General features: G+C 45.4%; 2 protein-coding genes across 2 annotated transcripts in view; one reads left to right on the forward strand and one right to left on the reverse strand.

The window, feature by feature from the left end:
• Positions 1–215: 215 nt before the first annotated feature.
• Positions 216–27,104, reverse strand: part of LOC309566499 (uncharacterized protein C20orf96) — a 59,012-nt gene continuing 32,123 nt past the window's right edge. The window contains exons 8-12 of the mRNA XM_082271671.1: positions 20,622–20,779; positions 17,773–17,874; positions 6,320–6,406; positions 1,551–1,669; positions 216–285 (exon numbers count right to left, since the gene is read on the reverse strand). Coding sequence (XP_082127797.1) covers positions 225–285; positions 1,551–1,669; positions 6,320–6,406; positions 17,773–17,874; positions 20,622–20,779 — 527 coding nt within the window. The 3' untranslated portion in view covers positions 216–224. The remainder of the gene's footprint in view (positions 286–1,550; positions 1,670–6,319; positions 6,407–17,772; positions 17,875–20,621; positions 20,780–27,104) is intronic.
• TM9SF4 (transmembrane 9 superfamily member 4) overlaps positions 18,674–27,104 on the forward strand; it is a 397,487-nt gene continuing 389,056 nt past the window's right edge. Inside the window, exon 1 of the mRNA XM_082271654.1 lies at positions 18,674–18,681. The gene's annotated coding sequence lies outside the window, so the exon portion shown is untranslated. The remainder of the gene's footprint in view (positions 18,682–27,104) is intronic.

Consider the following 27,104-nt stretch of genomic DNA (forward strand, 5'->3'; position numbering starts at 1 on the left):
GAACCAGTGACACTGAACCAGAGTCACTGTACTAATAACGCCCTATATAAGCAGCAAAGATGGCTGACAGTAAAGTAAACCTATTGTTTGCCCAGAATAGGTAAAATACTGGTGCCTTTTAAGAAACATTCGGTATGATTTTTTTGTTGTTTGCATGACCAAGGTCACATTACGCATCTTGAAGGTCGTGTCCTTTGATGGTTGTTCTAGGCCTCTCCCAGGAGCTATACAGGCATTTTCTGGCTGTGGGGGATATTGAGAACCATATCTTCATCAGGAGAGCAACTGAAAAGAGGAAAAAGCCTACTAATTAGACCTACATTTACAGTGCTAGATATTCAGTTGTCCTTGGACCGCTGACACTCACATGGAAAATCGACAGATACGAGTAATACTAAATACATTAAAGTAATTGTAAACCCTTCATTAATAAAACATATTATACTTACCTGCTCTGTGCAATAGTTTTGCACAGAGCAGCCCCCGATCCTCCTACTCTCGGGTCCCCGGCCGGCGATCCTGGCTCCTCCCCCTGCTGAGTGCCCACCATGGCAAGCCGCTTGGTATGGGGGCACTCGTGCAAGGTTGCTCCATGACACACAGAGAGCTTCTCTGGCCAACCGCCCACTCCCTCCTCACTGGCTGTGAATGACAGCAGTGGAAGACAATGGTTCCCGCTTCCGTCTCTGAGCCTTTGAGGAGAGAGAGAGCCACAGGATCGAGATTGGGCTCAAGTAAGTATAAGGTAAGGTAGAAAAAATAAAAATATTAAAGTAGCATGGATCTAGTGCCAGGAAAATCTAATGCCTCATACACACGCAACGATTATCGGCCGACCGATCGTCCGACTTTTGTCCAGAGTGGTGTTTTGTTGGTTGGAATGTGCCTAGACTGCACACGAATTTTCTCGGCCAACAAAAATCTACTTCAGAAGTGATGTCATGTGCTGGTTAACTTTCCGTGTGTTTTTTCTTGCCCAGTCTTGCTCATTAGATTTTTCCCTGTCGAAATCTGTACTGACTGATGGAAAATCGGCCGTTCTGTTGACGGCCAACAAAAATTTTATAGCATGCACACCAGATTTTTTTTCGGCCGAAAAGTCGGAGTCGGTTGTCGGAAGCATCATACTAACAAGCCAAAAAACGGCCGATCGGACGTTGGCCGAAAATTCCCGGCCAATAATCGATGCGTGTGTACGGGGCTTAAGGCTGTCTTGAGAGCAAAAAAGTGTAAAAAAAAAAAAAAAACCTGCAGCCTTTAGAACCACTTTAGGACAGGTAAATATACAAGTATAGGCAGTCACAGTAATTCAACACTAATTCTTGCATAGGCTACCAATCAGGGATGCTCAAACTACGGCCCTCCAGCTGTTGCAGAACTACACATCCCATGAGGCATTGTAAAACTCTGACATTCAGACATGACTAGGCATGATGGGAATAGTAGTTTCTGAACAACTGGAGGGCCATAGTTTAAAGACCTCTGGGCTACCTAATATGATGGAGATATACTGTATACAACAATAAGTATAACATCAGATACGTGCTCACCTAGGTTTGCCAAGAAGAAGGTCTCTGCAAAATCTGTCTTTCTCCTCCTTCCAAGACTTACACAGGGAGTCTCCTGATTCCTGCAGATTTAACACCTCATCTTGCAGCATCACCACCATCTGTAGTAAGATTTTAGAACTTAAAGTGTATTTCTGGTCAAAAACTAAAATGACTTACTGTATATACTGTAAATGTCCAAAGATATTACAGTGTTTTCAGTTTACATTTATAGCATGAAAATACCCATCACTCTTTCCATAGAAAGCTACTTCCTGCAACAGTGGCTACTCTCTACCAGGTTGTCTAAATATTTGACCAGTGTAGCCACCCTATAAATTGTTTCTCCCTACATAATATACTACTCCTGCTGACGTTGCCTTATCACTTTCTGCCCCGCTCTTCTCCCACAACATCCCAGTAGACCATGGGTGTCCAACCTTTTGGATTCTCTAGGCCACATTTAGTGTAGAGACATTTTCTCGGGCCGCATATAAAATATATACTATAGTTAAGGTATATAATTAATAAAATGCCGCCGTGCCCTTCCCGCGCGGCCGCACCCCCCCACACTAATTTAACACAACTAGAGGATGATCAAATGAAATGGAATCAGTATACGGAGGTTTACTTCTTCTGAGAGATATTAAAGGAACACTCTAACCACCATTACCACTTCAGTGATTTGAAGTGGTCATGGCGGTAGGAGTCAGAAACTCTGCACATGCTCACCTCCCCCCCCCTCCCCTCCGAGGCAGCCTCTGCCTACGTTAGTTGGAAGCCGCTGTGGCCATGCCCCCAACCCGACTTCCTTCCTCCCCAGCAAAAAAAAAAAATTGTCAGGGGGCAGTGGGCCGCATTGCCTGGAGTTCCGGGCCGCATGTGGCCCCCCCGGGCCGCAGGTTGGACATGCCAGTAAAGCTCTAGCTCCAACTTTTACACCACGGAGACTGACTGGAAGAGGCATCTCCCATTACCACAATGCATATAGAGATTTTAATACCCCATCTGATGCTGCAACAGTGATGCTGGCACTTTAGGGCCAAAATGAGAGGAAAGCAGTGGCTGTAAGCACATGCAGAAATAATTTCTACTAAACATAGGTATATCAGGAGCTGTAAATTCTATTGATTACCTTACATGTCTCATGTGTTTTAAAAAAAGAAAACATGATGTTTGAGAAAGTATGGGAGCCATGGAACAGATATCCAACTGGTGACTCTTAGCTTTGTGGCCGGCGGCCTGGGTTCTGGGACTGTGGGGTTCGGAGTGTAGAGTCTGGTCCAATTCATTTTCTCTCTTCTTTCATCTTTACTCTTTTCCTTTTCTTTTTTTTCTCTACTCTAAAACTCTGAGGTTATCATTACTGGGTTCTCCCAATTGTCAAGCTTGCATGTGGAAGTGATGCCTGTCCTTAGGGATGGGGTCATGACACGCATTGATATCATTTTGTTTTCTTGTTCAGCAACGAAAGTTTGGTGTGCCTTATTGTATTCTATACAAACATAAACAGAGAGCCGGTTCACATTACCGCAACCAGAAAGTCGTCCCATGAAGGAGCGACTTTTTAGCGTGACTTTGAAGAGACTTTTGAAGAGACTTTGAAGAGACTTTGAAGAGACTTTGAAGAGACTTAAATGATAGGTGACTTTGTCTGTGGGGAATGCCTGGGTAATCTTTTTCTTCTTCCTGGAAAGTCTGATCACAGTCGCTTGAAAATAGATAAGGATCCGACTTAGAGGCGACTCCCATTGAAGTCTATGTGCACAAGTCGGATAGAGGTCGCCTTGAAGTAGTACAGGAACCTTTTCTGAAGTCGGAGTGACTTCAGTAGTGCATATTAAGACGGTTCTCATTCATTTACATTGAATTTGTAATGACAAGCGACTTGGGGCGACTTGAGGTCGCACAAGTCACGCCCCAAGTCGGAGTACTGTGAACCGGGTCTTACTCAGAATAGAAGATAGCCCACAAGGGTGGAATGTTCCATACAGTTTGGGAAAATTTTCATTGCCTCAAGAAGATTTCTTGGCATAAACTGGTGGGCTTTTGATATATGTTAGACAATTGGGGAAGACATGTTCTTTTTATTATCTCCTTGTACTTTCTTTGTTATTGTGAAATACTTTAATAAAAACATTGAAACAGGAAAAAAAAGAAAACATGTCTCTCTCCACCATAGACTCCACCGTTGTTTCCGATCTTGGGCAACCCCAACTTTACCTGAGGCCTCCAGAATCTACTGTTTCAAAAACTACGTAAGCTAGGACATTTCCAAGCCTCCCACTTTCTTACAGCAGGAGAATGGCAATCGATCGATCAGCTGATGGAGGAGCAAGGCCCCTTTAAGCTAACTTTCTGGGGTGCTCTCTCCAAATTCACCACTTCCTACATTCCCTTCCCAATCAGGGGGGATATGAACGCAACCTCGCAACTATTAAGGAACTCTGCTCAGAGGCCGTAAGGGCGCGCTCTCTAAAACGTACAACCTCCTGATTATGCCGGAGGAGGGATTCCAGCTGCCCTGGCTGAGAAAGTGAGAGGCAGACTTAAACTCTACATTCACACCCGCCCAACAACAAAACATCATCACACTCTCACTCACATCTTCTACTTGTACGAAAATGCAGGAAACAAACTACAAAATCCTGACAAGATGGTACCGCACACCCCAAACACTGCATAAAATTTTATCCCGACCAATGCTGGAGATGCCAGGAAGAGACAGGTACTATACTACATATATTCTGGTCTTGCCCTAAACTTTGGAGAGAGGTTGGGGAAATTCTCAAGGAATTCACTGACAATGAAATCTCATATGATCCAGCCTTTTTCCTTCTACATGCAAGGAAAATTAAGACACTATAAGCGATCCATTATTTGCCACCTTCTAAATGCAGCTAAGTCCTGTATTCTGTTATACTGGAAAAAACAACAACCCTCAACAGTTAAGGACTAGATACATAGAGTAGAAGACTGTAACGGAACCTCAACCCACACTGTACTTGTGGTCTTCAGTCAGTATACAGCTTCCTTGCAGTCATGAACATAGATTTAAAATCCTAGCCGCCCCCATACAAAGCTAGCCAACAACTTAGCTTGTACTGGAATCTCTCTTTATTGAACAGTCACACAGAATTTATATACAGCATGGACCCCCCCCCCGATCAGATTACCACACACAGGTCAGGGGTTGCCTGATTACATTATCATATGCAGATTAAATTGTATACAGAAATAGAATGAACATATCTAAAGAACAACCAACACAAACAGTATACTATTTCCACTCAGCAACTAACAGAGGACAATGATTCAATCAACTTGAGCCAATTAACTAGCAGGCTTTCCGTCCTCGCGCTCCTGAAATACAATACACATTATCTCAATACACAAACAATAGGGAAAGCCTGTCTCTGACATTGAAGGGCATAGAACAGAAGCCAATGTAATTATCTCTTTCAATGAACATGTTCAGAATCAAACAGGAAAAGTCCTCACATATTTCTCGAGATACATGGCTAACAAATATTACTGTCCCACTTGAAGCAAACTAAACCATTAAGTATCTGTCTTTCACTCCCAGTGATGGTGAGTACCGTCACAAAGACATCAACAAAATGGAAGACCTCATGCTAACAGCCCAACACAAAAGAGAAAAATACAAGACCTGGAATGAGTTTGTCCTCTCGGAAAGGGGGAAAAAACCTTGTTGGCCCACTGACGTAAGGAACCATAAGAATATACTAAAGTGCCCCTGGCAAGCCCTGCTAATCAATCTTGTGACCATCCCGACCTATCCCCCCCCCCTTTTCTTTTTTTCTTCTCTCTTCCCCCTGCTCCCACCTCCCCCTCTAACCTTCACCCCTCTACTTTACCCACCTTCCTACTCCTTTTTTTGTAATTCATAATACTAACCCTTCTGGAAAAGAGGACGAATGGGTAATGTTGCCTCACATACGACACCTACTATTATCTCTTAATAAACTATTATATAAAACAGTACCATTAAGACGACACAATATGTTACAATATACTGGATACTGTGCGAAATATGTGAAGCTGTCTGTGTATATTCTTTCTTCTTCTCATTACTATATGACCATTCTTGTATTGTTGTTGCATTGCCTGTTTGTACCTCAAAAAAAATATATAATTTGAAAAAAAAAGAATAAGAAAAAATGTGGTTTATGACTTTAGATATCCTGGAAATTAGATGTAAACCCTTGTAGGGCATCAATAATACCACTTTTTGCGACTCTTGGCTGCATCCATCAGTTGTGGGTGGAGTGCCCCAAACAGGGCCTGTCTTCTACCCAAAATGCTCATGCAGTACAAGTATAGGCTGCATAACAAATCCTATTTTTCCAAGTTGGCTACATCTCCTGCCACATGACAACCAAAAAACTAAGCATGGATCAGTTAGGCCCCTTTCACATTTGTGCGACTTGTCATGCAATTTGGGACTGCAAAATCTCATGACAAGTCATTCTCCATTATTTCCAATTAGTACCATTCATATCTGTGCGACTTGAAGTCGCACCGACTTCAAAGTAGTCACTGCACTACTTTGGCACGATTTTGAAGCGTCTTAAGGCCAAAGACATTCAAGCCCAGTCAAACTCGCATCAAAATCGCGGCAACAAAGTCGCGGCAAAATCGCGGTAAAATTGTGCGACTTTGAAGTGAAAGGGGCCTTATTGGTAGAAATTTGTTTTTATTTCAGATATTAAAAAAAAAAAACATGAACCAGTTAGACAAGTCCCACTGACCTGCTGATAGGCCTGAATTTCTTGCTTCATCTCCTGGTTCTGCAGACACATTCGTCTCAGAGACAAAGGCAGACACTCTATGTGTTGCTGTTGGAAAAAGTTAAAGTCCAGACATAAGTAACAGGCACAAATTAATGCAGCTCTCTACACACTTGGGCGACTTTTCCTGCGATTTGGGACTGCAAAGTCGCATGACAAGTCGTACTCCATGATTTCCAATAAGTACCGTTCATATCTGTGCGACTTCAAGTTGCAACGACTTCAAAGTAGTCCCTGCATTACTTTGGTCCAACTTTGATGCGTTTTGAGGTTCATAGACATAAGCATTGCTTCAAGGCCAGTCAAAATGGTAAAATTGCTTCAAAATTGCATGACTTTTAGGTCACACAAGTGTGAAAGGGGCCTAAAAACATCATTAAATGTATTTTAAAAATGCAAGTTGTGTAAGTAGCTATAAAAATTGACCTGGTATTAGCCTGCTGAAGTCGTCTGTATAGAAAGCGCAGACTGAGAGGGGAAGAAGCAGCTCAATGAGCCAATCAGTTGTGCTTCAGGGCTAATGTTCCGGCAAGGAACATGACAAAAGCAGAAAAGAGCACAGCGACTGATGGGCTTATCATTCTGCTGCCTTCATTTCATTGTCCTGTCACAGGTTGAGGTAAGAACAAGACCTGAAAAATGTTACTCTAAAGCGGAGTTCCACCCAAAAGTGGAAGCTCCGCTTTACTGCTTCCTCCCCCCCTCCGGGCACCAAATTCTTTTTTGCTAGAAAATTACTTAGAACCCCCAAACATTATATATACTGTATATATATATATATATATATATATTTTTTTTTTTTAGCAGAGACCCTAGAGAATATAATGGAGATCGTTGCAATATTTTTTATCACACCGTATTTGCGCAGCGGTCTTACAAACGCATTTTTTTCTGGAAAAAAATAAGAAAACAGTAAAGTAAGCCCAATTTTGTTCTATAATGTGAAAGATAATGTTACGCTGAGTAACCAGATACCTAACATGTCATGCTTCAAAATTGAGCAAGCTCGTTGAATGGTGACAAACATTGGTACTTAACCACTACATGGCCGCCCACCGCAGATCTACTGCGGCAGGCAGCCGCTCCTGGGCAAACCGACGTAGCACTATGTCGCTCGCTCAGGTGACTCTAGGGGGCGAGCGCGCTCGTCAGCCAGGGAGCCAGTGCGTGTGACAGGCGGCTCCGATGGCCGCCGGCCACTCGCGATCTCCCGCCGCTGAGAGAGAAGGACAGACGGCTGATGTAAACACAGCCCTCTGTCATTCTCCCTGAAGTGATCACAGAGGCTATGTGATCCTGCTATGTAGGATCAAATGTCTCTGTTAGGACATTACAAGCCACGCCCCCTGACAGATAGAATCACACCCCTAGGGACACATTTAACCCCTTGATCACCCATACTGTTAACCCCTTCCCTGCCAGTGTCATTATTACAGTAACAGTGCATATTTTTAGAACTGATTACTGTAGTAATGTCACTGGTACCCCCAAAAGTGTCAAAAATGTCAGTTAGGGGTCCGATCTGTCCGCCGCAATGTCGCAGTCCCGCCAAAAATCGCAGATTGCCGCCATTACTAGTAAAAAAAAAAAAAAAAACACAATAAAAATGACATAAATCTTTCCCGTAGTTAGTAAACGCAATAAGTTTTGCGCAAACCAATCAAAATACGCTTATTGCGATTTTTTTTTACCAAAAGTATGTAGCAAAAATTGGCCTAAAATGGTAAAAAATTTTGATTTTTAATTTTTTTTGAGAATGTCATATAGCAGAATGTGAAAAATAGTTTTTTTTTTCCATAATTGTCGCTCTAATTTTGTTTATAGCGCAAAAGATAAAAATTACAAAGGCGATCAAATACCACCAAAAGAAAGCTCTGTTTGTGGGAAAAAAAGGACATCAATTTTATTTGGGTACGGCATTGCACCACCGCGCAATTGTCCGTTAAAATAACGCAGTGCCGAATCGCAAAATAGGACCTGGTCATTATGGGGGCAAATCCTTCTGGTCCAGAAGTGATTGTAAAGTAATTTTTTTTTTAATAATAAACATGTTATACTTACCTGCTCTATACAATGGTTTTGCACAGAGCAGCCCCGATCCTCCTCTTCAGGGGTCCCCTGTCGTTACTCTGGGCTCCTCCTCTATGCCGTGTGCCACCACAGGAAGCCGCTTCCTATGGCAGCTCACATGCTGCGGGTTGTGACATGGCGGATCATTAGCTATAGTGGTAGATGCCTTTTTACGTGAGTTCACGTCAGTCAGGAACTACCCTCACCGGCCACTTTATTAGGTACACCTGTTCAATTGCTTGCTAACACAAATTGCTAATCAACCAATCGCATGGCAGCAACTCAATACATTTAGGCATCTAGACGTGGTGAAGAGGACTTGCTGAATTCAAAACCAAGAATCAGAATGGGTGAGAAAGAGGATTTAAGGGACTTTGATCGCGGGATGGTTGTTGGTGGCAGACGGGCAGGTCTGAGTATTTCTGGGATTGTCACACACAACCATCTCTCGGGTTTACAGAGAATGGTGGGAAAAAGAGAAAATATCCAGTGAGCGGCAGTTTTGTGGAGGAAAATGCCTTGTTGGTGTCAGAGGCCAGAATGAGAATGGGCAGACTGGATCAAGATGATAAAAAAGCAACAGTAACTCAAATAGCCACTCGTTCTATCCAAGGTATGCAGAATAACATCTCTGAACCCACAACAAATCAAACCTTGAAGCAGATGGGGTACAGCAACAGAATACCACACCGGGTGCCACTCCTGTCAGCTAAGAACAGGAAACTGAGGCTACAATTCACACAGGATCACCAAAATTGGACTATAAAAGATTGGAAATTGTTGCCTGGTCTGATGAGTCTCGGTTTCAGCTGCAACATTCAGATGGTAGGGTCAGAATTTGGCATAAACAACGTGAAAGGATGGATCCATCCTGCCTTGTATCAACGGTTCAGGGTGGTGGTGGTCCTGGTGGTCATCGTAGTGGTCAGCACAGTGGTGTAGTGGTTAGCACTTTTGCCTAGCACCAAAAGGGTTGCTGGTTCTAATCTCCACAATGACACCACCTGCATGGCGCTTGCATGCCCTCCCTGTGCCTGCAATGGATTACTCCCAGTACTCCAGTTTCCTCCCACACTCCAAAGACATGCTGGTAGGCTAGTTGGCTCCTGTCTAAATTGGCCCTAGTATGTGTATGTATGAATGTGAGTTTGGGACCTTAGGGTTGTAAGCTCCTTGAGGGTAGGGACTGATGTGAATGTACAATCTAAAGCGTTGCATAAATTGATGGCACTATATAAGTACCTGAAATAAATAAAATATTTTCTTGGCACACTTTGGGCCCCTTAGTACCAATCCAGCATTGTTTAATCACCATGGCCTATCTGAGTATTGTTGCTGACCATGTCCATCCCTTTCTGACTACAGTGTCCCCATCTTCTGATGGCTCCTTCCAGCAGGATAATACACCATGTCACAAAGCTCCAATCATCACACCACTGGTTTCTTCACCATGACAATGAGGTCACTGTACTCCAATGGCCTCCACACTCACCAGAGGTCACCGTACTCCAATGGCCTCCACACTCACCAGAGGTCACCATACTCCAATAGCCTCCACACTCACCAGAGGTCACGGTACTCCAATGGCCTCCACACTCACCAAAGGTCACGGTACTCCAATGGCCTCCACACTCACCAGAGTTTACCGTACTCCAATGGCCTCCACACTCACCAGAGGTCACCGTACTCCAATGGCCTCCACACTCACCAGAGGTCACCGTACTCCAATGGCCTCCACACTCACCAGAGGTCACCGTACTCCATTGGCCTCCACACTCACCAGAGGTCAGCGTACTCCAATGGCCTCCACACTCACCAGAGGTCAGCGTACTCCAATGGCCTCCACACTCACCAGAGGTCAGCGTACTCCAATGGCCTCCACACTCACCAGAGGTCACCGTACTCCATTGGCCTCCACACTCACCAGAGGTCAGCGTACTCCAATGGCCTCCACACTCACCAGAGGTCAGCGTACTCCAATGGCCTCCACACTCACCAGAGGTCACCGTACTCCAATGGCCTCCACACTCACCAGAGGTCACCGTACTCCAATGGCCTCCACACTCACCAGAGGTCACCGTACTCCATTGGCCTCCACACTCACCAGAGGTCACCGTACTCCATTGGCCTCCACACTCACCAGAGGTCAGCGTACTCCAATGGCCTCCACACTCACCAGAGGTCAGCGTACTCCAATGGCCTCCACACTCACCAGAGGTCAGCGTACTCCAATGGCCTCCACACTCACCAGAGGTCAGCGTACTCCAATGGCCTCCACACTCACCAGAGGTCACCGTACTCCATTGGCCTCCACACTCACCAGAGGTCAGCGTACTCCAATGGCCTCCACACTCACCAGAGGTCAGCGTACTCCAATGGCCTCCACACTCACCAGAGGTCACCGTACTCCAATGGCCTCCACACTCACCAGAGGTCACCGTACTCCAATGGCCTCCACACTCACCAGAGGTCACCGTACTCCATTGGCCTCCACACTCACCAGAGGTCACCGTACTCCATTGGCCTCCACACTCACCAGAGGTCAGCGTACTCCAATGGCCTCCACACTCACCAGAGGTCAGCGTACTCCAATGGCCTCCACACTCACCAGAGGTCACCGTACTCCATTGGCCTCCACACTCACCAGAGGTCAGCGTACTCCAATGGCCTCCACACTCACCAGAGGTCAGCGTACTCCAATGGCCTCCACACTCACCAGAGGTCAGCGTACTCCAATGGCCTCCACACTCACCAGAGGTCAGCGTACTCCAATGGCCTCCACACTCACCACATCTCATCCAATAGAGCACCTTTTGGGATGTGGTGGATCTGGAGATTCCCATCATGGATGTGCAGCCGACAAATCTGCAGCAACTGCGTGATGCTATCATGTCACTATGGAGCAAAATCTCTGAGGAATGTTTCCAACACCTTGTTGAATCTATGCCATGAAGAATGAAGGCAAAAAGGGTCCAACCCGGTACTAGCAAGGTGTACCTAATAAAGTGACCAGAGTGTATATTTAGGGGTCTGGCAGCCCATGTTTTAAAAAAAAAAAAAAAAGCAAAAACAAAACAAAGTCCAACATAAGCTTTCCTGCACAGGGGTTCTTCTCCAGCAAAATACACAAAATCCTTAACCACTTGCCGACTGCCTAAGGACGATTTACGTCAGCAGTCAGCCCCTCACAGGCAAAGCGACGTAGTACTACGTCGCTAGCCTGTGAGGCTCTAGGGAGCGGGCGCGCTCCGGCTCCCGCACGGACCCCCCCCCGCACGTGTGCCCGGTGGACCCGATGTCGCGATTGTCCGTTACAGCGGGAGAAAGTCAGGCGGCTAATGTAAACAAGCCGCCTGTCATTCTCCCCTGTGTAAGAATGGTGATCAGACGGTTCTGCTATGTAGGACCGTTGATCTCTGTTCTTACACCTCAAGCCACATCCAATCACAGTTAGAATCACGCCCCTAGGGACACATATAACCCCTCCCTCTCAAAAAAAAGTTAACCCCTTCACTGCCAGTGTCATTTTTACAGTGCATATGCATAGCACTGATTACTGTAGCAATGTCACTGGTAACCCCAAAAGTGTCAAAAATGTCAGTCAAGGGTCCGATCTGTCCGCTGCAATGTCGCAGTCCCGCAAAAAAAAAAAAAAAAAAAATCGCAGATCGCCGCCATTACTCGTTAAAAAAAAAAAAAAAACAATAAAAATGACAAAAATCTTTCCCTTAGTTAGTAAACTCAATAACTTTTGCGTAAACCAATCAAAATACGCTTTTTGCGATTTTTTTTACCAAACATATGGTAAAAAAAAAAATTGGCCTAAAATATTAAAAAATTTTGATTTTTACATTTTTTTTTTTTAAGAATTTCATATAAAAAAAATGTGAAAAATATTGTTATTTTTGCAAAATTGACGCTTTTTTTTTTGTTTATAGCTCATGATCAAAAAAAAGTCACTGGTGATCAAATACCACCAAAAGAAAGCTCTGTTTGTGGGAAAAAAAAGGACGTCAAATTCGTTTAGGTACAGCGTCGCACGACCGCGCAATTGTCCGTTAAAAGTCACGCAGTGCCAAATCGCAAAATAGGCCCTGGTTAGGAAGGGGGTAAAATCTTCCGGGGCTTAAGTGGTTAATGTGCACAGCCTCAGTGTCCTCAATCCGGGGACTGTCCCTGGAAACCGAGGACGTCTGGTCACCCTATCTTACAGCCACCAGCAATTCTTCCTCCATCAACCATGGGCATTTGTCTTACCGTCCCTTAGCACTTTCTTTTATGAAGATCTAAACAGAGAGGGTGACCTAGAAACATCCATGTGGCTGAGGCCTCACCTGACCTTGTCTGTATTGGCTCCCACAGATTTCTGGTCTGATTTATCAAATGCTGGACAGAGCCGGTTTCTTTTGTCAACTTCTGTCACATACCTTGATAAACGCGGTTTGGAATTAAGATAGGTGCTTCCAAATATTGGTCAGTGGATTTAAGTCCTTTTTTGGAGTGCTGCTGGAAGATTTACTGCAGGGAAGAATGCAGCTTATAGAAGAGGCTCAGCAAGGATCCTGTATGGAACATGCCAGACATAACTTCATGAAGAAAGGAGATCCCCTGATAACACAGCCTTCCCAGCACAGATATGGGAGACAAAGGAGCTCTTCTACATAACTATAGAAGCTTCATCATTTGTTTTTTTATTATCAATAGAACACCCACGATGTTATCCTTAACATAAAAGTATATAAGGAGATGTGGAATGCTGGATGTGTTATTAAAGTTCAGCTTTCCAGTTCTTGGATGAGGTATCTGAACAGAGGCGGAACTAGAACCTTCAGGGTCCCTGGTGCAAGACACCATGGAAGGCCCCCTAGACCCCTGGCCGGGGCCCTTCCCTTCAAACCCGGGGCTCTTCCCAATGATCCAGGGGGCCTTTACTCGCGTTGGGGCCCTTTATTACTGTCCCGAAGCGGAACCCTTTTACAAGTTCTGCAGTGGGCCCCACTTCTTGCCATCTTGGGGCCTCCCCACGATAGTGGAATGCCAGGGCCCGGTCGCAAGTGTGACCTTTGCGATCCTTGAAGTTCACCCACTGGTGTCAGTAGTTTTTATTTTTTGGTATTTTAATTGTATTATTTTTTATCATTTTATTTAATTTTTTTACAATGTCACTGACTATGACTCTGTCCATTCAGAAAAGGAAGGAGCTGGTAAATTACATATTTACTGACCCCTTCCTGGTTCTCTATTGTGACACATCCCCTGCAGCAGCCGGCAGGAGAGGGGAGGGAGGGGGTCCAGGGGAGCACACAGGGGCCCAGAGACAGCAGAACACAAGTAAACTGGATAGGAGGAGAGATAGGGGCAGCATTCAGAGGAACTAATCTCCTCCATTTTCTTCCTGCAGCTACAGGAGGGAAAAGGACAGTGATTTCTCTACATGCTGCCCCCGCCCCTCCTATCCAGGTGTACAGGGGAGCCGCAGAGGCCCCCTGAAACATGGGGCCCGGTTGCAATTGCACCCCCTGCAACCCCTGTAGTTACGCCCCCGTATCTGAATTAATTTTCCTTCCTCTTTTCCTTTCGCCTGGCCTTTCTGCCAGCACTTCCTTTCCTACCTGGAAGTGGAAGTAATGATTTTAGGCCGCGTTCATATGGGGTGTATTACAGGATACGCCCGTCCCTACAAGGGCCATGTTTACCCGCATAGGGATGCCCAGTTGTTCCATGCATCCCCATGCAGTCAGTCCCATTGATGTCAACTAGTCTGCAGCGGCTGCACCGACACAGCCGCTGCTCTCAATTTGATATCTGTGGGCCCCGTGTGAACAAGGCTTTTGTCTACATCAACTTTTCTCAACCTGTTAAACATTGTTAACCCTTGAAATAATGTGTAGGTCTCAAGGAGACGCTAGTAAAATTATTATATCTACAGCTCTTGCTACATTAGCATGATCTGCGAATTGTATATATAGGAAAAACAGCTCAAGGTTTTTTACCTTCATGCATTCTATGTGCAGCAGCACCCCCAGGCCCTCCTAATACTTACCTGAGCCCCATTACGATCCAGCGATGTGCACGAGAGCCTCGACTTTCCGAGGACTCTCCCACCCGCAGTTGTCAACCACAGCCAGTGAGCCAATGAGGAGAGGGGGGCAGGGCCAAGCCGTTGCTTTGTGTGTGAATGGACACGCAGAGAAGGCTTGGAAGCGAGTCTGCTATGGTGCCCCCATTGCAAGCTGGGGGCACTCGGCAGGAGGATAGGGCCAGGAGCACTGGCAGGGGACCCAAGAAGAGGAGAACAGGGGCCGCTTTGTGCAAAACCACTACACATAGCAGGTAAGTATAAAATGTTTGTCATTTTTAAAAAATTGCCTTTAATATTACCTTAAAGAATAGAGAATGTGGTGTTTACTTGGCATGTTGGGTCAATTCTTAACACCCCTTGTGCTATACAACAAAATTATTGGTATAAATATTGGTCAGAAATTAAACTCAAGACAATGAAAAAAATTGCAGTGGTACTTTACATGGTGGTAAGTAGAAAAAAGCCCCCCTAATATGTTGGTCAGTGAAAAAGTGCCCCCTTACTTTGGCTGTGTGAGGGAAGGTTTGCCCATAGTACAAATGGTGTTCCAAGGCGCATACGTTTATACAGGCAACTATGCCGGTGTGCACAGACGTGTGCATATGCACACGCGCATGCCCGGGTGTGCACAAGCCCGTCACTAATACTGGTGCCAAATTAACTGTTTAAAACCGGGCTGCTGCACTAGCTCACTGCTGTCTGATCTACACCATTCCCGTGTAACCTGCTACTTGCTTCTGTACTTAACACATTGTTGCTGACCCGGCTTGCCTTTGACTACATCTGAACAGTGAACACCATCCCACCCTGACCCCGGCTTGTCTCTGGATTCTGACTCTGCCTTCTGCTTTAATTGATCTGCTCCACTGTTGCTGACCTTGGCCTGGGATCCAACTACTCGTTTGACTGCTGTTATCCTTTATCTGCTCATCTGTTTCTGAGCAGGCTTGTCTGATCCTGCATCCTGCTTTACTCTGTCTGTCAAGTGCCTGATGACTGGTCCTCTTCTTACTCGGTCCTCTCCTGCCTGCCAAGCATCCGCCAGCCTTCTGTCCTCCAGCCCCGGTCTGCTAGCGTCTACCTGCTACCTGCTGTCTTTACCACCTGGCACCTGCTGTCTTTACCACCAGGAAGCACAAACTACCTACCTGCACAGATCTTTGAACAAAATACAGGGACTTATGCTCTCGTGGCCACTGTCTCACTACCAGGGGCCCCTGAGCCAAAGCTGTAAGCCCTGGTTCACACCGAATGAGGCTTTGAAATCGAGCTACTTCAGTGCAATTTAAAGCCGCCGGTCGGTGCAATTTCATGTGCGGCTTGCTGAAATCTGTGGGACTTCATACACAGATGTCAGTACAAGTCACACATAAAATTACAAAAAATAGTGCAGGAACCTTTTCAAAGTCACACCAGTTTGAATGGTTCCACAGCCAAAAATAGGGTGCGACTTGTCACGTGACCTCGATCTGTAAAATCGCATGACAAGTTGCACCAGGGTGAACGAGGGCTAAGAGAGGCCTACCTCTTCACATCAGGCTCTACCACCACGTACATGAAAGGCTGTCAGTAGAAAAGTGCCCCTGTACAATGGGGGAGGGGGAAGGGGGGTCAGGGGGTGAAGGTCCACCTTATATTAGTGGACAACAGGAGGAGGACACATGCACATTAGTGATAAGGAATAATTGTTCTGTTACATTTGTTTTTAGGGTAAGGAATGCCCTGTTACATTAATGCTCTGTGTAATGCCCCCCCCCCCCCCCTTATGCTCAAAAATACGAGTGCTGGAGTCCACACATATTTTGCAGATTTCATTTATTAAAAATTCAAGTGGTCCAGTCTACAGAAGAAAGCCAACGTGTTTCGGCTTACAAGGCCTTACTCCTAGTGTCCTCTTATGATCTTATGGGTCCCAAGCCTCTAGCTCGGCCAAGTTAGCACCAGAACTGTAAAGGCAGAAGACTGATCCATTAATGCCCACAGCTCAAGAAACTCCTAGAAACCTCTGGAGGAACCCTAGGACTCCACCGAACCCTGGTTGAGAAAGGCTGGTCTACATGTACACAGCTCAAGAAACTCCTAGAAACCTCCGGAGGAACCCTAGGACTCCACCGAACCCCTGGTTGAGAAAGGCTGGTCTACATGTACACAGCTCAAGAAACTCCTAGAAACCTCTGGAGGAACCCTAGGACTCCACCGAACCCTGGTTGAGAAAGGCTGGTCTACATGTACACAGCTCAAGAAACTCCTAGAAACCTCTGGAGGAACCCTAGAACTCCACCGAACCCTGGTTGAGAAAGGCTGGTCTACATGTACACAGCTCAAGAAACTCCTAGAAACCTCTGGAGGAACCCTAGGACTCCACCGAACCCTGGTTGAGAAAGGCTGGTCTACATGTACACAGCTCAAGAAACTCCTAGAAACCTCTGGAGGAACCCTAGGACTCCACCGAACCCTGGTTGAGAAAGGCTGGTCTACATGTACACAGCTCAAGAAACTCCTAGAAACCTCTGGAGGAACCCTAGAACTCCACCGAACCCTGGTTGAGAAAGGCTGGTCTACATGTACACAGCTCAAGAAACTCCTAGAAACCTCTGGAGGAACCCTAGGACTCCACCGAACCCTGGTTGAGAAAGGCTGGTCTACATGTACTGTTAAGCCTGGTAATGCGGCCACAACCAATCCCTACTGCACTGCCATGGTAGCATATGAACAGTATGAAAGCACACAAGGTAACAGTTGTGCGATTATTTCCAAAATACAGTGACTACCTTTCCTAACACTGCAAAACACACACTGGTGTGTGTTACATGAAATCATACTGAAGGGAATATAAAGACTTCCACTGCTGTTGTCCTGAAAATGCTGTGGCTTCAAGAATTTCTCATTACAGGACCTGAAACAAGCCAGGAGCCAGAACTCCTGGTCTGTATATTGTTTCTCGTCAGCCCTGAAGCCATGGGATAATCATGAAGGCCAGGAAGCTAGCATTGTGACCTAGGGTGCCGCTCCAAGCAAGTGTGTAATATGATGTGGTTCCCTACGGGTGCTCAAGAAAGAGGGTGCTGTCATCCAGTTTCACACATCCAGTCGGTAAGAAAGGTATAGGATGCCGTTCAACCAACCTGATCCAGGTTAGGTGTGAATGATGGCCTCAGCCAGCGCTGCTCCCCTGATCACATATCTGACGCATTTTGTCCTGCCCGCCGTGGTCATAGAGGAAGCTAGCATTATCAGAAAAGATCAAACCCCATTTCCTTACCTCAATTACAGCCTGTAGAGCATCCTCCATCACTTTCTGTTGATCCTCAAGCAATTTCTGAAGCTCTGTTTGGGCTAAACCTTCCACATCAACTGCCTGGTCCTGTGTAAAATCAAAGCAAGACAAAAAGTTATCAATGTGGCCATACAGAGGGCAATGACTGACCATTATAGTTCCAGCTCAGCACCTCGGATGACTATTCTTGCTAGTTCATTGGATTACTCACATAGTGTATAGACATGTCTACCACAACAGAAGAGCTGAGGAAAAAATGAGCATCACTGTCCAGAATATGAGTATATTCGCAGTAAAGTAACATAATAAAATCGGTCTGTTGCAAAGCAAACCACCTCTGTAAAACTCTCAGATGGAAGCTGCTATGCTAGTTCTGGGATAGCAACGTCACATCCAGAGAACATGAAAGCATTCGGTTTCACTGCCAAGTGGCCTGAAGTCAAGGCACCAGGACTGCTGTTAGATATAATGGAGCGCCGTACAGCATACCTGGCAGGGCCCCCTCTCCCGAATTTATCAAGACAATATTTTTACTAAAAATACACTAAAATTATTATTAGCGGACACAAACATAACAGAGAATGTAAAGAAAAAAAATTATTACGGTATTTTGTTTTTTAAATGTTAACAATTTTATTTTATTTTACAAATTTTTTAAATTATCTATTACAATGTTTAAAGATTATTATTTTCTTTTTTACAGGACAGGGAAGCCTGCAGCGCTGCAGGGAGGGGGGGGGCATCACAGTGAAAATGGGGCACACGGGGAGCAGGGATCTGAAGCAGGCAGAACAGGGAGGGGGATCGGTGTCGGAGAAGCAATTACAGGAATGATGCCCTGTGTCAGTGTCTCTCCCTGCAGCAGCTGAAAGCTGGCAGGAGGCGGAGAATCTGGCTTTCAGATGCTGCAGAGAGCCGCACAGGGCTTCCTTCTGTAATTGCCCCTGTGCTCGACCGCACCGATTCGCTGTGCTGTTGGGGCCCCCCTGTGTGCCCAGGCCCCCTACAGAAGGACTGGTGGTTCCCCCCCTATCAGCGGCCCTGCAAGGCACCATTGACACTTTACGTAGAGGGAACTTGCGTTCCTGCTCACGACTTTGTGTGAGCGATTTTCACGTGATTCCAGGTGTCACGCATAGCGCAGCCCATTCACTTCAATGGGCTGCCCTATGCGCGTCTGTTGCCCAAAAGAAGCTCCTGCTCCTCTTTGGGCAACAAGCGTCACACCCCCTTATGTCCCTTTTGCCGCAATTACAGGAGGATGCTGTCGTGCAACAATATCGCACCACATCACATCCACCCGCCAGTCCAAATTGCCAAATGTGAATAGGGCCTAAGACTCGGTTCACACCTATGCAGTTTGCTTCTGATAGTTTCTGCAGTGCTTTTTGCTGTGCGTTTTTGCACACGCAATTTTACAGCAATTTGCGTTTTGCATTTTTTAAGCTTTTTTTGGGCCAATTTTTTGGATAGATTAAAAAAGGCAAAACGCAAATTGCAGCAAAAAATGCATTACATGCTTTTCTGCAGCTTCTCCATTGAAGTCTATTGAACCAAAAAAGCCCCAAAAAAAAAAAAAAAAAAGCACCGTTTTGCATTTAATAAAGTCCCTGACCCTTTCCAAAAACTCAGTGGCTGAAAAAAGCATAGATGTGAACGTGTCCCATAGGAAACCATGTTAAATGCAAAAAAAGCACCAAAAAAACGCATAAGTGTGAACCTAGCATAAAGCAGCAACTATATGATGCTTTTACCATGGGAATTTTGCTTTGTGACCAAATTGTGATTGCTATGGGGGAATGATAGATATATTTCACTTGCGCCAATGGATATAGTATAGTCAATAAATAAATAAGTAAATACTAAAGTGTGATAAAAGCAGCTGCTATGAACCAAAATTTAAATAGATGATAACAGTGCGTATGCCTATTGCACCCTTCCCATGGCGCTTGCTACTAGTGCTTGTGGTACAAATCAATTAACACATAATGATTGATAAAAACTATTGTGCAATAGGTTTTAAAAATTCCTTCAAGTGACATAAAGTGCATACATAAAAAAAATTAAATAAATAACATCAAAAAATTAATAAATTCATAAATGTGGTATAAAGTGCATAAATGGTATATGGATATAAATTTAAATAAATAGCTGTGTGTATAGCAGTAAAAAAGCTGAGTAAAAGTCCATCACACTCAATTAAAGTGCTAAAACATATAAAGTGCTCCGTGATAGTAGAACTGAGGGAATCTTATAGACCATCCACCAAACAGTCCTTCTAGTGGGTATATGGATGATAGCGAGAGGATGAGGACGTCACTTCTTGTGACGAAACGCGTAAGTTTGGAACGCACACGGTGACGTCAGTAAACGTGGTTGGAACGCATACCGGAAGGGTCTTGCGTTCCTGCTTTCAGCCCTACAGTTCCCGGGATAGCAGTGAGACGCTACACAGATCCTATTTTTGATATTGCCTGATCTTTTACGTTGCATCCTATTCAATTTTAACCCGGAATTGGGAAATAAACCGTTGCGGAATTCACTATGAGGAGTCCAGTCTCCTTTTTTTTCCCATTTGTCTAGCCAAGGAGTCACCGATCTAAGAAATCAGGAAGCAGCAGGATTTCCTTCCCGGGGGACGTTCAATTTTGGTCACGGTGACCACACAAGCTCATGTGTGATCTTACTATCTGGTGAGTAGGCAATTTACCTATCTCACTAGCACCTATGGGGGAATGCATGCAGTTTTATCCCCCCCCCCCCCCATATTTTACGCATCAGCTTCATGCCTGTTTAATTTCATTCCTTCCATGTCTGTCCCCACCTCCTCTCACCTGATGGGTCTCACTGAGTATACGCAGCTGTCTCTCCAGGTCTGCAGCCTGCAAGACTGCCACAGAATGCCCACGGTCCCTGTACTCCCGCAGCTGCTGCACATGCTTCTGGGCCTCCTGTACCTTCTCCTCACAGGCCTGTAGCTGCACATTGAGAACTGTAAATGGAAGGCAGACAGTAAGGGTCAAACACAGCCAGTTTAAAGAGAACCAGTTAGGCATCCCATACATAAGTCAATAAGCGGGTTCATCAAAAAAAATTAAAAAATGGACCCGATTTCCCCATCAACACTTCATATGGATGGGGAAATCCTCCTGCTGAGTATTCTGACAACAGGGAGTCCGAATTACTGACCACAGCTGCAAAGTTTTCTATTTTTGGTTTAAGCTGCTGAACACATAACTGTTTTACTAATCTATACTGAACAAAATTATAAAAACGCAACACTTGGTTTTGCCCCCATTTTTCATGAGCTGAACTCAAAGATCTAAGAAAACCGGGATTCATCCGTGAAGAGAACACCTCTCCAAAGTGCCAGATGCCATAGAATGTGAGCATTTGCCCACTCAATTCGGTTACGACGAAGAACTGCAGTCAGGTTGAGACCCCCATGAGGATGACGAGCATGCAGATGAGCTTCCCTGAGACGGTTTCTGACAGTTTGTACAGAAATTCTTTGGTTATGCAAACCGATTGTTGCAGCAGCTGTCTGGTTGGCTGGTCTCGGAGATCTTGGAGGTGAAGATGCTGGATGTGGAGGTTCTGGGCTGATGTGATTACACGTGCTCTGCGGTTGTGAGGCCGGTTGGTTGTACTGCCAAATTCTCTGAAACGCCTTTGGAGACGGCTTATGGTAGAGAAAGGAACATTCAATTCACGGGCAACAGCTCTGGTGGACATTCCTGCAGTCATCATGCCACTTGCACGCTCCCTCAAAACTTACGACATCTGTGACATTGTGCTGTGTGATAAAACTGCACATTTTAGAGTGGCCTTTTATTGTGGCCATCCTATGGGCTCTTTCACATGGTCCGTGCTGCTCAGCGGGGATCGATCCGCCGATCACCGCTGAGCCGGCGGATGACAGCTCCGTCTCCGCTTGCAGTGCGGACAGGGAGGTGTCACAGCTCCCGCTGCTCTCTATGGGGGATCGGATGAGAGTGGACCGCCTGTCCACTCTCATTCGATCCGATCCCTGAACGGATGGAAAAATAGGGTTTCCATCCGTCCAGATTTCACAGACAGGATCGGATACGGATGGCAGCGGGTGTCAGCGGAGGTGTCTCCGCTGACATCCGCTGGCCCATAGAGCTGCATGGAGGATCCGATCAGATCCACCTAAAAAATCGGATCTGATCAGATCGCCCGTGTGAAAGTGCACTAAGGCACACATGTGCAATAATCATTCTGTCTAATCAGCATCTTGATATGCCACACCTGTGAGGTGGATGGATTATCTCCGCAAAGGAGAAGCGCTCACTAACACAGATTTAGGCCCCTTTGACACAGTGGAGTCCGTCAGCAGACTCAGTTTTTCTCAGTGGGGGATCGATCCGCCGATCCCCCACTGAGCAAGCGGATGGTAGCTCTGTCTCCGCGCTGTGTGCGAAACAGAGCTGTCAGGTCCCCGCTGTTCTCTATGGGGGAATCGGATGAGAACGGACCGTCTGTCCGTTCTCATCCAAACCGATCCGCCAGACGGATGGAAAATAGGGTTTCCATCCGTCCAGATTTGACGGATCGGATGTCAGCGGACATGTCTCCGCTGACATCTGATGCCCCATAGAGATGCATGGGACATCCGTTCAGATTCGCCTGAAAAACGGACAGGCGGATCTGAACGTTCCGCATGTGTGAAAGGGGCCTTAGACAGATTTGTGAACAATATATAAGGGAAATCGGCTTTTTGTGTACATAGAAAAAGTCTTAGATCTTTGAGATCAGCTCAAGAAAAATGGGGGCAAAAACAAAAAAAAGTGTTGCGTTTAGAATGTTGTTCAGTATATAAGCGTTATGTATTGACAATGAACTGCGTTCAGATCCGTAAAAAAAGACAGTGTATGTGTAGTAACTGCGGGTATAAACTGTACCATTTTATCAGACAGGAGGTCGGCCAGTGTTGCCCACAGTGAATCACTAATGCCTCGTACACACGCAATGATTATCGGCCGACCGATCATCCGTCTTTTGTCCAGAGTGGTGTTTTGTTGGTTGGAATGTGCCTAGACTGCACACGATTTTTCTCGGCCAACAAAAATCTACTTCAGAAGTGATGTCATGTGCTGGTTTACTTTCCGTGTGTTTTTTCTTCTCTGAGCATGCCCAGTCTTGCTCATCAGATTTTTGTCTGCCGAAATCTGTACTGACTGACGGAAAATCAGCCGTTGTGGTGACGGCCAACAAAAAATTTATAGCCTGCACACCAGATTTTATTCGGCCGAAAAGTCGGAGTCGGTTGTCGAAAGCATCATACCAACAAGCCGAAAATCGGCCGATCGGACGTTGGCCGAAAATTCCCGGCCAATAATCGATGAGTGTGTACGGGGCATTAGGCTGCATTCACATCTAGGCGTTTTGAATCGCGGGCAGTTTTGTCACAATTCTATAGCGCCAAGGTGTAAATGATAAATCGCAGAAAGCACATTTGAGATGCTATTCATTTAAATGGCAGTGCGGTTCTGCCGCGATTGTCATGCTGCAATCACGGCAACCCACAACGTGTGAAGCTCGTTGCCCAAAAAAAGTTCAGAAGCTACTTTTGGGCAACATGCTTCACACGATGCGGGTTGCCGCGAATACAGCGTGATCTATCACGCCAGAACCGCACGCCGATTTTAGGTGCCATTCATATGAATGGCATCTCAAATGTGCTTTCTTCGGTTTGACATTCACTCCTTGGCGCTTTGCGATTCACGGGCAGAATTACGGCAAATGTGAATGCAGCTTTAGGATGCTCTTTACTTGTAGGTAAAATCAAACCGGATAAAAAGCAGAAAATAAATAATTAAAGCACATCTCTGGAAACAGAAAATGAAGCAGTAAGGAATTAAGCAGCTCAAATTACCTGTCATTTGCCAAGAAATAATTCTGTCTGCTGACTTCTTAAACCCGTATTTGTCTGAGCTATTATGTTTCTTCTTAACAGTTGCAGAACGAGTTCAGTGAAATAAATAGAACAAGAAAATCACTAGTCTCTCCGACCAGGATTAGATCTGCCAAGGAGCTTTCAATAGCAGAAGTCCTTATATAAATCTATATAAAAAAGTATGTTGGGTTGGAGTGAGCTTATTTCCTAACATTGCGCCCATCTGCTACTACATGCAATATGCGATTTTTATGTGAATTGCCTGTTCATACATGAAAAACGTAAGTTGTTTACTTTTGCATAAATTCATTTTTTTGGATGGTATCCCACTATGTGCAGCATTTTTGTTTTTTTGGAGCACTTTAACCTCCCTGGCGGTGACTCGGGGTGGATTTTTTAGTCTAGGATCGGTATCCCCGAGTCACGCTCGGGGTAGATGTGCAGAGATCGCAGCGGTGTCTCTTACCTTCTCCTGGCGATCCAGCGATGATCTCTCATTGCTGTGACCGCCAGCCGAGAGTCCCGCCGCTCTCCGTCGGTGTGATGACTTCCTAGTTCCATTCCCTGCAGCAGCAATGCTGCATGGGAGCGGAACTGGGAGGGAAATTCAAACGTTGCACCAAACACAAACACAGAACACACTTATATTATATATATGTGTATATATGTGTGTGTGTGTTCATGTGACTCTATGGTAACAACATTGGAGTCCATCATCTCCACACCTTAAAGCGGAGTTCCGGCCTCGGGGGTCAATTTGAGCTAAAAATACCCCCGGTACAGTCAGGGTTAGTACATTCCATAATGGATAGCCTCTGTACTGTCCCGGGTCGCACTTACCTGTAAGAAGAAATACTTACCTTGAAAATTTCTTCTCCAGCGCTGCCATCTCAGGTGTGGGCAGCTGAAGCCGCAGCGTCCCTCTTCGTGTCCTCTTCGTGACGTCGGAGTCCCACAATGCACTGCACCGGCCCCGCTCGTCAGTTCCGGTGCAGGCGTGGCATCCCTGCACAGCTTCTGGGCATGCCATGTTTAGCAGGGAATTCCGCGCCTGCACCGGAAGTGACAAGCGGGGCCGGTGAAGGCACATTGATACCTGGGAGCGATGACGTTCAGCTCCCAGAAATCATCGCAAACCAGAAGTGACGGCGCGGGCCGCGGCCGCAGAGGGAGGAAGTGGAAGGAAGGTGAGTATATTTTCTTCTATAATAAGGTAAGTGAACAAAAAAAAAATCTCCAGTATCCATTTCTTTTTCAGGTTCCCCTTAGCAAGTGGATGGCCCAAAATCGATTTTACCCCCTTCCTGCCCAGACCAATTTTCAGCTTTCATCGCTGTCATATTTTAAATGAAAATTGCGCGGTCATGCTACACTGTACCCATATGAAATTTTTTTCACACAAAATACAGCTTTCTTTTGGTGGTATTTAATCACCTCTGGGTTTTTTTTCTTACAAAAAAAAAGTTTTTCTTATTTTCTGTGAGTAAATCTTGAAAATAAGTATTTTTTCTCCTTGATGTGCACTGATAGGCTGCACTGATGGGCACTGTTGAGGTGGCACTTATGGGCACTGATGAGGAGGTACTAATATGCCGCACTGATGGGCACTGATAGGTGGCACTAATTAACACTGACGGGCGGCACTGATGGACACTGATGGGCAGCACAGATGAGCAGGCACTGACTGGCAACGCTATGGGCACTGATGGTGGGCACTGTTTTTGAGTTTTTCTACTAATTTCCGTTATTAAAGGCACTGATGATCAGTACCCCGATTACCTTTTCTTGGTTCCCTTTTGAGGAGGAGCCACTGATCGGCTCTCCTCGCCACACACTCTGACAGTGACAGTGACTCTGACATCCCTCCTGAGGACTGACGACCAGAACTGGACAAAATACTACAGATGCGGTCGGACCAGAGTTTTATAAAGTGGAAGGATTATAGTTTTATCTCTGGAATACATCCCTTTCTTTATGCATGCTAATATTCTGCTGGCTTTGGCAGCTGCAGCTTGACATTGCATGCTATTGCCTAATAAAGTGTATTGTGCTTTTATGTTTTTAGTCCCCAAGTGCTAAACCTTACACTTCTCCACATTAAACCTCATTTGCCATGTCGTTGCCCACTCTGTTATTTTGTTCAGGTCATTGTTATTTTAAAAAAAAAAAAATCCTTTAAAATTGGCATTGGCAATGCATATGTTTACATTAAAATCCTTTTTATTATCATCTGGCAAGGACATTTATATGCCTCGTACTAGGTATCGACCGATTATCGGCAAAGCCAATATATCGAGGGCCGATATGCACTTTCCCCGATATATTGGAATCGGCCCCGGAGGTTACCGATATTTCGGAAAGTGCTGTACCGGAGTGTTACCTGCAGCCCAAGGCATCACCCCGGTACTGGCGTCCATAGCCGACGGTCGACTGTCTTGTAATGACAACTGATGCGGCTTAGAAGCCGTTCGGCTGTCATTACAAGGAGCGGGAGGGGACATCTCTTCCGCGGCTCGCTCGGGAGACCCGGGCAACCAGCCTGCACGGCCACCGAAGACCCGATCACATCACTTCTGGGTACTCGGCACCAGATTTAAAAAAATGACAACATTCAAAACAGCCAAACTTGGCGTTTTGAATGCTTTTAAGTGCAGAGGAGGGGTTTGGGGTCTTTTAGAACCCCAGCTCCCTCCACAAGAGTACCTGTCAAGTGAAAAAATATATATATATTTTTTTTAATATACGAAAATATCGGCCCATATCGGCTGATACCGATACGCAATGACCAAAATATCGGTATCGGCAATCAAAAAACGATATTGTTCAATCATTACCTCGTACACACGATCAGATAATCGTAATAAAAAAATCGCTTTCTAATTGATCGCACGATAATCTTATCGTTAGTATACAATTTTCCACAGCCGATCACGACATTTCATTCAACAAAATCCAAAGGGACAAACACGAAAACTTTTGTGGTAAGATATCCTAGTGAACGACAATCGTTTAATCAGTCCAGTATGCGTCCAATAAAAATCAATAGACAAAGACCACGCATGATCAGAAACACTAAAATAACCCTGAAGAAGCCTGGCCGCCATTGTTTTTGTTTTGCACTATCCAATACGTAGCTATGCAACCAGGAAGCTTTTCCAGAATCGTACAAAAAAAAAAAAAAAATCATACGTTTAGTAGGCATTGTTGAATTCGATATTCGTATCAGGCAACAAAATGCTATCGATAAGTCGTCCCATTATCTGAAAAAGGACTGGAACCTCCAAAAAAATTTATTGTTGGATTCCCCCCCCCCCCCCCGTTAAGACCTCCTTTGCCAGTTCCAGGGAAAGTTTATTAATCAGGGTGTAACAGAAATCAATAGAAATCTGGACATGGC

The sequence above is a fragment of the Pelophylax lessonae genome (assembly GCF_965119305.1).
Source record: "Pelophylax lessonae genome assembly, chromosome: 11".
In the NCBI taxonomy this organism is placed as follows: Eukaryota; Metazoa; Chordata; class Amphibia; order Anura; family Ranidae; genus Pelophylax; species Pelophylax lessonae.